The sequence below is a fragment of the Lipotes vexillifer genome, unplaced genomic scaffold, assembly GCF_000442215.2.
Source record: "Lipotes vexillifer unplaced genomic scaffold, Lipotes_vexillifer_v1.1 scaffold571, whole genome shotgun sequence".
Classification (NCBI taxonomy): domain Eukaryota; kingdom Metazoa; phylum Chordata; class Mammalia; order Artiodactyla; family Lipotidae; genus Lipotes; species Lipotes vexillifer.
In genome coordinates, this window is record NW_006790468.1 from 844108 (window position 1) to 857975 (window position 13868).

A 13868-nucleotide genomic window follows, 5' to 3' on the forward strand; every position below is an offset into this window, starting at 1 on the left:
AACATTAAAATGAATGGAGGTGAACAGAGAAGACACATCATTGAGCAGCTATGAGGCCCTGGGCAAGTTATTTAACTTCTCTGAGCCGCAATTTCTTCATCTGTAAAAGAAGGCTAACAATCCCCCCTTTGCAGGATTTTTGAGAGGCATAAATAAAATGATGCTTGTAAAGCACGCATGCACAGAGCCTGAAACATAAAAGGAGTTCAAGACATTGCAGCTGTAATATAATCACAGGAAAATTAAGCCATTTTCCATCTTTAAAATATCATGAAATTTTATCATTGTTAAATTGAAGTCATATTTGTACTTTCACCAATATAATAAGGAGATCAAATGTTAAATAAATTTTAAAGAAATGTATTAAAAACAGAAAGGTATACTAATTTAGAGGTACCATGTTTCTGCTTTCTAATACATTTTCATTAAGTACATACAGTCAATATTTCTACTTAGTTATCACAAAATATAAGTCAAAGGTTAGAATAGGAGGTCTCTCAAGAGATCAACTGACCCAAATCCCTTTCTTAAAACAAGTAGGGTACTACAAGAAAGGCCAATCTGAGTAAAGTGGCTCAGAGCCAGATAAACCTGGCATTATGTCCCATCTCCTCTTTTCAGCTGGGAACCTCTGGCCACTAATTTACGCTGTGTGTCTCAGTTTCCTCTCTGTGAAACAGGAATAATACGAGTACTGACTAGACTTCCCAGTGTCTGGCACACAAGAAGTACTCCATCAATGTTGGTTCCTATCAGCATCATCAACGGTATTTTACAGATGACGAAACTGAAGTTCAGAGAGAACTGGCCCAAAGTCATTAAAACTAGTAAGTATACCCCAGACAGAAATATAAGGAAATGATGCCGTCTTTATTTAAACAGAAGCCAGAATCCCTTTAGCTGGTTCACAGAGCACAGTCACACCACGGAGAGGCTAGAATTTTCTGCCCCAACCTTGTCCTAAGATCCACCTTCTCCCCGCAGACTGCAGGTCTCTTGTTACTAGTGCTACCACTGCCACATGCTGTCCTCAAAGAGGCCAAAGGTTCTTCCCACTGGGTCTTTCAGAACTACAGAGAATACAAGATACAGTATTTTTCCACTTCTTTTTTTTCCTGCTTCGACATGAATTCAGGTATCCAAAATACTTTTACTGGGGTTATATCACCTACCTTAGTACACAAGTGAGTCTTAAAGGGAAGGGAAGATTGCATTAAGATCTCAAGTATGCGTGAAGGAAAATGATTTGAAAAAAGCAACCTGAGATTTCTGACATGACTTCCCGCTGCCCACCACCACCAACACAGGCCTGTGCCCTCATTAACAATCATTAGGTTAAAATGACTCAACCAAATGCTTTGCTTAAAGCCTTAGGATAGCAACAAAAGGGCAGCAAACATGGAATATCACTAACAGAGACAATATAACTTACAAAACACAGTAAATGCACTGCTATACTTATTAGAAAGAATCCCTCCATCCTGGCTCCTAATTTCTCCACGTGGTAGAGTCATCTTTACCCCCAGTTATCAGAAATAGTTCCAACCCCAAAACCCCTGGAATCTAGGGCAAGAGAAAGAAGGCAAGTGACCAATTCTCCCCACCTAGAGACCTCCTCCATATCTGTGTCTAAGGACCTGCCTCTCCTGTGATGATTATGATACTAGAATCACCCCACCGTCCTGGAAAGACCTCTACCTCTAACCCATAGGAATTAAGTTTTGGTCAGACAATCATATGTCAGTGTAGCATTATAACTCTAATACGGCAAGAGTAGATAAGTGAGAATAGCCATCCCTTATAAAAAACATAGGTTTCCAGTCTTTAACTCTAAAGGCTTTTCTTTTGTTACACCATGCTACCTCTCTTTTATTTTGATAAATTTAAACACATAAATCTGAAAGATATTCAAATTAATGGAAAATTATTTCTAGTAATCAAAACAATTTACAGTTCTCAAGCATGACAATTTGTAAATAGCTACGTCCGATTTAAATGTGATATGGTTGAGCTACTAAAAAATGTTCATCAAAAGATATACCTTTCTCTCCCTTCTTTTCGAGACCGGGTGATCTGATTAATTTCCAGTGCTGTGAGCTTCTTTGCCACACGATACTGCCAGGTATAAAATGCTTCTTTTGAAGCTGCTATCACATGGGTTTTGGTCATTGTAACAAACAATGGTACTATTAAAAAGAACATTAAGGCAATTAGGTTACAATTAACAGAGCCACAAAATGTGCTGCAAAAGACTTCAGTGATCGCTGAGTCCAACCTCGCATCTTATAGACAATATACCCTAAAAACAGTCTGAGAACTCAGAAGAGTCAAAAGTTTGTAGGACCGTACAGAAATATCAACTCAAAATGAATCAGACATAAGTATAGAACTCTTAGAAGAAAACTTATGTGTAAATCTATGGGACATCGGGTTAGGCAATGATTTCTTAAATATGACACCAAAACCACAAGCAAGAAAAGAAAAAGTAGATAAACTGGACTTCATCAAAATTAAAAACATTTGTGCTTCAAAGGACACCAGCAAGAAAGTGAAAAAACAATCCACAAATGGAAGAAAATATTTGAAAATCATATACATGATAGGGAATTACATCTAGAATGTATAAAGAACTCTTGTAACTCAATAATAAAAAGACAAATAGCCCAATTTAAAATTGGGCAAAGCATCTGAGCAGGCATTTTTCCAATGAAGATATACAAATGGCTACTAAGCAAATGAAAAGATGCTCAACATTATTAGCCACCAGGCAAATCAAAATCACAATGAGATAACACTTCACACCTACTAGCATGGCTAGAATCAAGAAGTCAGACAATAATGAGTATTTGCGAAAAATGCGGAGAAATGGTAGGAATGTAAAGTGGTGCATCCACTTTGAAAAACAGCTCGGTAGTTCTTCAAAATGTTAAATATATCAATAGAATTACCACATGCCCTAGCAATTCCACTCCTAGGTATATACCCAAGAGAAATGAAAACGTATGTCTACACAAAAACTCAAACACAGGGGTTTCTCTGGTGGCGCAGTGGTTGGGAGTCCGCCTGCCGATGCAGGGGACACGGGGTCGTGCCCCGGACCGGGAGGATCCCACGTGCCGCGGAGCGGCCGGGCCGTGAGCCATGGCCACTGAGCCTGCGCGTCCGGAGCCTGTGCTCCGCAACGGGAGAGGCCACAGAGGTGAGAGGCCCACGTACAGCAAAAAAAAAACAAAAACAAAAACCTCATACCCAAATATTCATAACAGCATTCATAAGAGTCAAAAAAATAGAAACAGCCCAAATGTCCAAATGGATAAATAAAATCCCACTCCTTCGTCCCATCCCCACTACCATTACTGCTTGGTTCAGGCCTTTATCCTTCCCTCTGATCTCATATGTCTTATATTTCCTCATTAATTTAGAAAATGAAATTCTCCAAATTTAGGAATATAGTCTCTTAAACATTGTTTTTCATCTGTTCCATTTCTTAGAGAATATTTAATTAAATCCCTACTGTGTGCCCTTTGATGAAGCAGTCTCATCAAATCCATCTTTACAGACACAGAGGATTAAAGATGGAAAATAACTAGCCCAAGGTCACAAACAAAATAAACAATATAAAATTAAACACACACATTCACAAAAACATAGAAAAACAAAAAAACTCTTTCATAAAAGATCATTTTAGTAGCTAATTTCTAAATTCGCAATTAAAATGGTACAAAACATATTGTTCTATTCAAAACTACTGTACAAAGTAATCATTAATACAGTCAGAATAAAGGAACAGTGTTAATAACAGCTACCATTTATGGAGTTCTTGCCACAGTCCAAATAAAGGACATTTAGGGCAGTTAAGAGACTTAGGAACTAAACAAAGAATTAGAAACTAGATTGATGGTATAGTGTTAACTGAACAGATTAACAAGTCGAGATTCAAACGCAAGAATTTTTATATGCTAAATAAATAACTCAGTATAATTGAATCATATTAAAAAGTTTTTTTAAATTACAGTTGTCAAGATTTCTCTATTCAAAATGTGTACCACTACCAAACTCTAGAGGGAGTGAGAAGCCTTCCTGTAGGGAACAGCTGGTTGGAAGGCAGTCCTGAGAATGGTGGCAGAGCCCGATTCAGGGGGAGCCCTGAGTGGGACAAATGAGCAAGCCAGGCCTAGGCTTTGCTGAGCTTTTGCTGATCCCATCTGCACTAAATCATAAGACATTTGCTAAATATTCAGTAAATTCTATCACAGGTACTCTGATGCTGGTAACTATTATGCCTTTAGTGTGATGTGAAGTAAGTTCACAAACCTTAACTGCTTTCTAATAAAATAGTTTTTCCTAAGCATATAAAAGCATTTTTCTAACCAATTTTTAGCTACACTTATAAATTATACTCACGTTTCCCTTTTTTTGATACATCCTAAATAATCACAAGTTTATTATCAGCCTAATTAATTCAAAATTTAAAAGTTAGTGGTTCATAGCAAGTCAGACTTCTTGGATTTATATCACAGGCACTTGCTAACTCCATGGCCTTAGATAAATTACTTATTCTCTCTGAACCTCTGTTTGCTTACTGTAAACTGAAGATAATAATATTACAAACCTTATAGAGCTACTTTAAGGATTAAGAGACATAACAAATATAAACCATAGTACAGTGCCTGGCATAGAATAAATGCTTAATAATAATAATTTTAAATGCCAATATTTATTGAATTTTAAAAATTATATGTCAGGCATTTTATATAATTATATAGTTATGATATATAATTATATTAATATATAATTAATGTATTACATACATAACTCACCCCTACCCTATTAAGGCAGGCACTATTATTACCCCCATTTAGCAGATGAAGAAACTGAAGGATGGAATGGTTATATAACTCACTGAAGTTGCACAGCTAGAAACCGGTAGAAGCTGGGACACAAACACAGTCAATCTGGTTCCAGAATCTGTGCTCTTAACCACTATGGCAGACTGCTTCTCATTAAGGGTTAATAACTGTTAGGTGTGGTTGCTATTATTTTTTGCTTTTTATAACAAAACGATATATAAATTCACTAGTCAATACAAAAAACAAATACAATATATATGAAACATGTTCTTCTGAATCAGCATGGCAGTAATTTTGGCAAATTCATATGGGTAGATAATCCTATCTACATAAATTATGCTAGATCATCATTTATTATCTATCCCATCCAGGTGGTTTAGTTCTTGGTTTGCTACAACTAAGCCTCTAGGAAAAAGTTAGAAGACCAAATTTTAACAGACTGAATATTTTAGGAAAAAAACATAACCAGGAAAAAAGCAGTCCATGTCCTTCTCAACTATTCAGTATCCAGAAAGAAAAAATGTGAAATATCTAGAAAGATCATTGGGAAAAAATTGTAAAGAAAGTAATTATGCTTCCATTAATTGAAATTTGTAACACTAATAGGTAATAGTTACTAGCTAAGCAAGGATGTAAAATAATTTAGGATAATCTAGGAATTCACATATAAGTAAAACCTGCTTGTAATATTTTGATGCTGAGGCTTGAAATAAATGTCTACATCTGTAATGTTCCCCCACTTTTCTACCTATCTCTCAGCCCTTTAAAGAGCTGGCAAACTGAAATTGCACTGAACTGTTTTCATCAAATCACCTCTCTCTGGCCTATATAGAAGACTTACTGCAAATGCTACCGGCCACCATTAGAAAGCTCCTACGTGCTCCCCACAAAATGGCTGCAGCACAGGCACCTGGTACTTCTCAGGCACTTTTCATGCCTTCATTCCTCTGCAAATCCTGTCTCCTCTCCTTAAAATGTTACCTGAAGAAATACTTATCCTTCAGAACTCAGCTCAAATGAAACCTTCTCTAAGTAGAAAAAAAGGTCCCTGACATCCTTATGCACCGATATCTACTTATCTAGCACCTAGCACAAAAACCTAGCACACAGCAGGGGAGCAAATGTCATTGTTCGATAGACTAACTATATTTTAATTATCTGTTTAAACATTCTACAGGAAATGTCAGAGTTAATTTCTTATCACTCCCAGTACCCAGTACTGGACCTGAAACAGCATATACTCATTGATGGTTTGCTAAATAAATAGATTTTATTTTAAATATTTTCATACATTCAATAAACATTTGTTATGGGGCAAGCACAGCGTTAGGCAGTGGGGATACAGAAATGAATAAACATAGTTAGAGCTTTAAGAAGCTCAAAATCTTGGAGGGAAGGTAGATAAGAAAATCAATAATCACAGTGTAGAGTAGGTACTTTGGATAGAAGTACACCAAAGGTATACTGAGGGCTCAAAGAAAGAGGCCCCCAAAATGGTACCTAACTCTTACATGTACAGTACAACAGAGCCTCACAAACTAAACTTCTGTAATAACACATAATGTTCTTTTTAAAAGTTTCTCTAGAGATCTTCAGGAAGAGCAGATGACAAATCACATTTCCTAGAACAATATCAGTTATATACTTTTTTTGCTTTAGCCTCCAGTCCTCATGAAAATTTGGCATAGAAACTTAAAAAAGAAATTTCACAGGATATGTGTGAAGCAAAAATGTTGAATTTTTGGCTGAACTTACTGCAGACCAGTGAAAGAACTGTTTGTTAAAATTTTAGCCAGTGAGACTGCAAAAAAAAAAGTTTCAAGACTCAAAACTACAAATAATCATGCCCTCAAGCATTTGCCATTTTATGAAGGTAAAGGATTTACATCTGGCTTTATTAAAGCATAGACTGCATGTGCTTAAAATTACTTTGAGGCTAACCCTATCATCATTATGATATTATGTTAAAACTTTTGATATTAAAAGAAAAAGCATGTAATCTGAAGACTGACAGAATTCGTCCCTTAGATTTAAGACTATTGTATTTCTAATAAATAGCAGATATTCATGTGATAAGTATAATAATTTTAAGCTAAGGAATATTAACATTAACAAAGAACACTAACATTTATGTACATATATAAATATATAGAGAGAAACATATAAACATACCTAACACTGAACATAAGACAAGAAGTTGAAAAGTTTCAGTGTTTAAAAGTGAGTTACCAAGACCCTAAACATAGAGTTTAAAATCTTTGAGGCCAGTAAGTATTCTTCACATTTGCTTGTATCACCCAAAGACTTTAGCAAAATACTTAGAAGGCACACTTTAACATTTAATTGTTAAGGCTGAATGTGAACTATAAAAACAAAAGACTAGTCCTCAGATTCAGAATATAATTCAATGGGCTTTCAATTTTTGAAAGCTACTATTTTTTCTAACACCATATCCAATAAACTAATATACACTTTAAAAGAAAATCATTATTTTGGAAGTTATAGTAAAATTGGCAACAAAATATTTTGTAACAATTTTTGACAAAATACTACGAATAAGATTTGGAATTTTTTATGGTTACTTTCATAGCTATTGGATAGAGGGAAGGGTAAATCTAAAGAAACAAATGTCTTCTGAAAACAAAAAAGTCAGGAATTTTTAAAAGTTGTCCCTATTAATTAACTAATTTCATCAGAAAAATCTGGACAGGGCAAACTCACTTTAACAAGCAGCTAAAGTGTTTTTTATGGAAGAGAGGTACTTGGCAGTTTATTAATAATAAAAGTGGTTCCATGGCAGAATTCTTTCTATAATCCTCAGTGTATTACATACTAATCATTACACTGGATACCAATTCTCATACAATTATATTTCCCATTTAAAGCAAATGATGGCAGTATAGCAGTCGTGAGATTATTGTGAATTTTAGACAGAGTGAACTTAAAAGTTATTGTATTAAGCAGGATCCTTCTGAGAGTGAAATGGGGCATTACTAATAATTTTACCATGACAACAGGCATAGACTGGTACTGAACCTGAACCTGGCAAACCAGGAAGTATGTTCATCCTTGTTTTAGAGAATACCGTTCTAATTAATAATACCATTGTTACATTTTAAAATTAGTTTACAAATAAGACTTGATTAAAGAGGGAGTAAATATTAACATTTCCTTACCAAGATCAATGTGTTTGGGATCCAGAGGTGTGCCAATAGAATTACAAAGAACTAGCACAAACTGTGAACAAATAAAACAGAAAGTATCAAAACTCCTGCTTATGTATTGTAAAAGAAATAATGCTTAACATACCATGCTCGTCTCTTTTTCAAGTATCACTCACATGGAAAGAATTGATAAAATTAAATACAAAGAACAGCAAAGAAAAAGTAAAAACATATGAACTAAAATTAAACTAAGGCTGATTTCTCAATATAGTGGAACACTCGTTTTTAAGAGACCATTTAAGAAACACAAGTACACTGGCTACTTTTTATTTTTATACTTCTAAAATTCCTGGTCAGCTATAACCTCAAAACTCAGTTTTATCCTATAACCAGCTATGTAAGAGCGAACAATGTGTTACCGTTGCACCAAATGTTTCCATCTCGTTTTCCTCCTTTGAAGCAATATATAAATGACATGAGAAATTCAGAAAAATTCAGTTAATTCAGAAAAAAACATAACCCAACCCAATGAAAATAACTTAAAATGCCCAGTGGTTAACACATACACAATTATCAATGATTAATATTAGGAAAAATAATCAAACATAATGCACACTTTACATCAGATTATTCTAATGGTAATTTCATTTATTTTGCTGTTAGTCACCTTCTCTATTTCTAGTACTAAGAATAATATTTTACATAGATGCTTTCTCGATTAGAATAATAATTTCAAATAAACCAATTCTCAACATACTATTTACAGACTTCTTTTCTCAGTATCTCAAGTAAAACTTGTTTAATTTCATAAACGTAAGCTAAATGATAAAAATTACAGTAAAATATCATAATTTACTCTTCCACTACTTAAAACAAGCTTATTTACTGCCACAAAATACAAATGTTTTACATACTTATTATTCACATGCTCATAGCTTAAAGACTCAAATGAGACATCTTACTAAAAACAGAAGTCCCTCGACTTCCCATTTCTTGCTCCCTAGAGTAATTACTTTCAGCTCCTGTAATTCATTCTTTTGCTATTTACCTCCACAAATGTAAGTAACATGTTTACAATGCTACTTCTTGTTCCGTTTTGTTTCAATTCAGGACATCACGTAACCATTACTTTCACCCCTCCTTCCCAGCCTCCCATTACACAGGAGCACACTCCCATCGCTCCATCTTTCCACTAACAGTCTTGTTAAATCAGAGTTTAAGTTTTAAACTGTTATTATAGTTCAATTTTTAAACAACTTTAATTTTTAAAAAAATCTAGTGAATACATCATTTTGACTCTAAATGCTATTCACAGCTGAGGCAAGTATAACATTTATTTTCCTTTCAAGCATGTTTTAAAGCTTTCCCTGGCGTGGATAACTGCCTTTATTTTTTTCTCTTTGCTTAGTTTTCTCTGTGTTCATTACTAACTCAAGTCCCCAGTTGTCTCCCAGTTATCTATGTCTCCCCTCAGGAGGTCAACCACATTAACTATTCTACTAATTTCATCTTGAATTTCTTTTGGAGCCCTTGGGCTGCTCTCATTTGATGACTCACTCCCTAGGCATGTGCACAACTGCCAGCTGGTACCACTCCACACCACTGTTGTCAGGTTACCTGGTTTCTTCCTCTTTCTTAGTTTATTCTTCGTTTTGGTAAACCATATCCCAAAGTAACCTCCTAAGTTAAGAAAGCTTGGAAGGTAAATTTTTGGTGATCTCGTACATCTAAAAATGTCTTTATTCTACCCTCATATTTAATGAGTAGTTTGCTTAAGGTATGGAATTCAAAGTGGGAAATCATTTTCGCTCAGAATTTTGAAAGCAATTCTCCAAAGTATTGAGGTTGACAAGTCAAATGCCATTATGATACCTGATCCCATGAAATCTGTTCTGGAACCAAGTGGGAAATGAAGACTGCGGTAACATTAATCTAACTGCCCTGTTTTCAGCAAGAGTTCCACCACCCTTCCCTGTGATTGGTGCCCTTCAGTGCAGGGACTCTGTATCCTCTCTGGAGGGTAAACCAGCCTCCCTTGTGGTTAGAAGGGCAGCTGCCCACAGGCTCAGTAGAGGGAAGGAATCTAGAAATCTGCTCCTTTATATGACCCTTTTTCTTTTTCCCAAAGTATTCTCCTGCCTGCATAATCTCTGGTACTTCCAAATCACTTTTCTGTTCAATTCTTTCTCCTACCAGGTACCACCACCAAGTCCTGTGTTTCTGGGATTCTGTGATGTAAACTCGTTGCTTCTTTCCTTTCTCCACTGATGGCTGAGGGTTCCATTTTCTTGGGTCTGCTAAGGTAATTACCACTAATCTCCCTACTCTCTAAACTCCAAAATTATGTTGCTTTTTCCTCTCCCTTTCTGATCCCTATAGGCTTATAGCTTTTTAAAAAATAGCTTTCCTGTTGTTTCAGCCAGTTTCAGGAGAGAACAAAGCCAAATGTGGCCGTTCAAATGGCCACCTTAAACTAAAAATTCTATACTTTTTAATGGGATAAAATAATTTATAACACAGCCAAAGACATTGGTAGTCCTTTTTTGAAAAATTTGCATACTTCTGCAAATATTTAAATTGTTAGCAGACTTTTTTAAAGGGCATTATTTATTTATTGTATGTTATGAGACATTGTCTTTTAAAGCAATATAAGTCCACATAAAAGTACATTTCTGAAAATGCTACCCAAATTGTTATAAATGGCCATTGTTACATAATTTCTTGAGCATTTGTACTAAACATCTGGTTATTCATTTCTACTTATGGAATTTTAAATTGGAAAAGAATTGTGGTATTTTAAATATATTTCAGAGACAAAAAGCTTCAGTACCGGTCAATATAAACTGCCAATGGATTAACTAATTGGAGAAAAAATTCAGGGGACACAGAACCAACGGAGTCATATAACTTTCCAAACAGAGGTCTAGACAGACATGGCCAATAGACCCAATACTTTGCTGTACCTGCCAGTACAGAGGCCATGCTTGAGAAGACAGAGAACTATAGCCCAATTCTGCCAAGTAGTTAACCCATCTAAGTTTTAAGATATCAAGGAACACCTACCTGAGGATGGTTTTCATCAGCTTTTGTAGCCAAAATGCAGAAATCGCCACAAGTAGTAATAGAAATGAGACTCTTCACATACTTAACATATTTCTCGTTGTTTTTTGTATCCCAAAATATAACACAGTACTCTGGACGATCAGGTCTGGTATAAGCATAAACTACAGTGTTTGAGCAATAACCCCACTAGGAAGAAAGGAAGAGGAAAGGGAGGTAACAGAAGGAGGGAGGGAAGAGAGAGAGAGAGAGGAAGGAAGGAAGCAAGGAAGGAAGGGAGAAAAAGAAAAAGAAAAAGAAAGAAAGGAAGGAAGGAAGGAAGGAGGGAAAGAAGGAAGGAAGGAAGCGAGAAAGAAAGAAAGAGAAAGAAAAAGCAAACAATTAACATTGGGAAAGTCATATTATTATATTTTTCCTCTACAAATACTGCAGATACGTCGTTTATCGGTGCTAACAAAATAAATTCTTGAGAAATGGAAGAGAGAAGGACTGAATATTCAGCTTAATCTCTTTTCTCACTAAAATAACAAATCTAAAAGTAATAAAGACAGTTAAAAAAAATGTACCACAAAAATAAATTTGGTTTAACTTTCCTTATTTTAATTTGTAAGATTTAAGCTTCAGTGGTGAAAATTTCAGATTTTTCAATAGTCAGTAACAGCTGCTTGGGGGTCAACAGCAAGAGAGATCCCTGCCAAAGTTCAATTCTGAGTCCTGAAGCCAAAATTCAGAAATAGCGGCTTTGCCTTTTTTCTCCCATCCACGTTTTTTTTATATTTGTTTTTATCAGAGTAACATATGCACATAGTTTATAGTCAAATAATTCTACATGGCTCATTTAACACAAAAACAAAATGCAGGACCCCCCTGCCTAATTTCCTCCTTGGGGTAGCCATTTACAACTATTTTAGCTGTAACTGTTTTGGTACTGATTTCCATATCACATGTGGATTGATTACAGAACTTAGAGGTTTCCCTCTCCCAACAAATTTATATGTAATTTTGAATAAATCAATATTCAGTGTCTACATTATTAACACTGTGTTTACTCTTATTTTTTGCGGGGGAAGGGGCCGTGCTGTGAGGCATGTGAGATCCCATTTCCCCGACCAGGGATCGAACCCACGCCCTGCCACAGTGGAAGCACAGAGTCCCAACCACTGGACCACCAGGGGAGTCTCCAGTGTTTACTATTCAAAGTAATATGGTGATTACTTTCTAAAATAAACTTTTTAACTCTAAAATAATTTTAGATTTATACAAAAGTTGCAAAACTAATACAGTGTTCCCTATACCCTTTACTCATTCTCCCCTGTTGTTAACATCTTACATTACCACAGTACATTTGTCATAACTAAGAAACCAACATTGATACATTACTATTAACAGAACTCCAAACTCAATTTGGACTTCATTCGCTTTTCCCTAATATCCTTTTTCTAATTCAGAATCCCCTTTGGAACACATTATTATATTTAGTCGTCATGTCTCCTTAGGCTCGTCTGGGCTATGATGGTTTCTCAGTCTTTCCAGGTTTTTGATGACCTTGGCAGTGTTGAGGAGTCCTGGTCAGGTAGTATGTAGAATGTGCCTCAATTCATGTTAGTCTGATGTTTTTCTCAGGCTTAGACTGGGGTTACCAGTTTTTAGGAAGATCACCCCACAGGTGAAGACCTCGTCTCATCACATCACATCAGGGGGTAGTGATAGCCATGTGACGTCACTGATGATGCTAACCTCGATCGCCTGGACAAGGTGGTGTTCTCCAGGTTTCTCCACTGTAAAGTCACTTTCTTTTTTCCCCCTTTTTTTCCATACTCCGCTCTTTGGAAGTAAGTCACTAAATGCAGCCCACACTCAAGTTGGGGGAACGAGGTAGGGGACTTTGCTCCACCTGCTGGCAGGGTGGTGTCTAGTAAATTAGAAAACTTCTGTAAGGAGGATTTGTTTCTTCTCCCCCATTTGTTTATTTAAATCATTTATTGATATCAGTTTGTACTCATAGACATTTATTGTATAATTTGGGTTACAATCCAACGTTACATCATTTATTTTGTTGCTCCAATTGTTCCAGCCTTGGCCACTGCGAGCTCTTTCAGGCTGGCTCCCTTGTCCCTTTGGCATACCCATCCTTTTGTTTTTTGAGCACTTCCTTACTTTCTGGCACTATAAGATGCTCCAGGCTTATCTTGCATTTTCCCTGCCCTAGCCCTAGAATCAGTCATTTCTCCAAGGTGCTTGACCTTTAAAAATTAGATATATAAGTCTTCTCACAACAACTATCCTTAGTAGTTTACCAGCTCAGTCTCATACTTCACAGCTTGTTTGGGGTCAAATGTTAAATTTAAGGTAAAATATTGATCAGTCATTATGCTGCTTAGTCTCATTTCCCCCTCTGATCCATTCTCCGCCCTTCTCTGCCCTGCTCTGGGCCCTGGAGGCTGACTTCTATGAAATCCATTTACCAGGACTACCTTGCCTTCTGCTTTCCAGTTGGGCTTGGCCAACAGAAGGCACCAGCAGGTGGTGAGATGGGCTGAATTATTTACTCCCCAAGGCTGTCTCTGCCCGGCCAGCTAGCAGTGGCTGTGCCCCTATGGGGTAGCCCCTCTTGCGTAGCCACAGAGCTCGGGGGTTCCAGGAGCAATACTTCCTTCTCTTGCCCACTGTTGCTAGTCTCTGGGTGCTTGCTTTGTCATCCCTTTCTGGTCCCCTTAACTCTGCTCATCCCTCTGTAATAAACCCTTCATCAATCTCTCTTCAATTACTCCTTTGTGCCACCTCTTTCCTGCTG

General features: G+C 36.3%; 1 protein-coding gene across 2 annotated transcripts in view; it reads right to left on the bottom strand.

The window, feature by feature from the left end:
* The window catches only part of WDR35 (WD repeat domain 35), a 68255-nt gene that overhangs the window by 34756 nt on the left and 19631 nt on the right, over nt 1–13868 (bottom strand). Inside the window, exons 10-13 of one of the 2 annotated variants that reach the window (XM_007463745.1) lie at nt 11078–11263; nt 8434–8466; nt 8027–8087; nt 2042–2186 (exon numbers count right to left, since the gene is read on the bottom strand). In XM_007463745.1, coding sequence (XP_007463807.1) covers nt 2042–2186; nt 8027–8087; nt 8434–8466; nt 11078–11263 — 425 coding nt within the window. The remainder of the gene's footprint in view (nt 1–2041; nt 2187–8026; nt 8088–8433; nt 8467–11077; nt 11264–13868) is intronic. The other variant, XM_007463744.1, reaches the window with a different exon arrangement.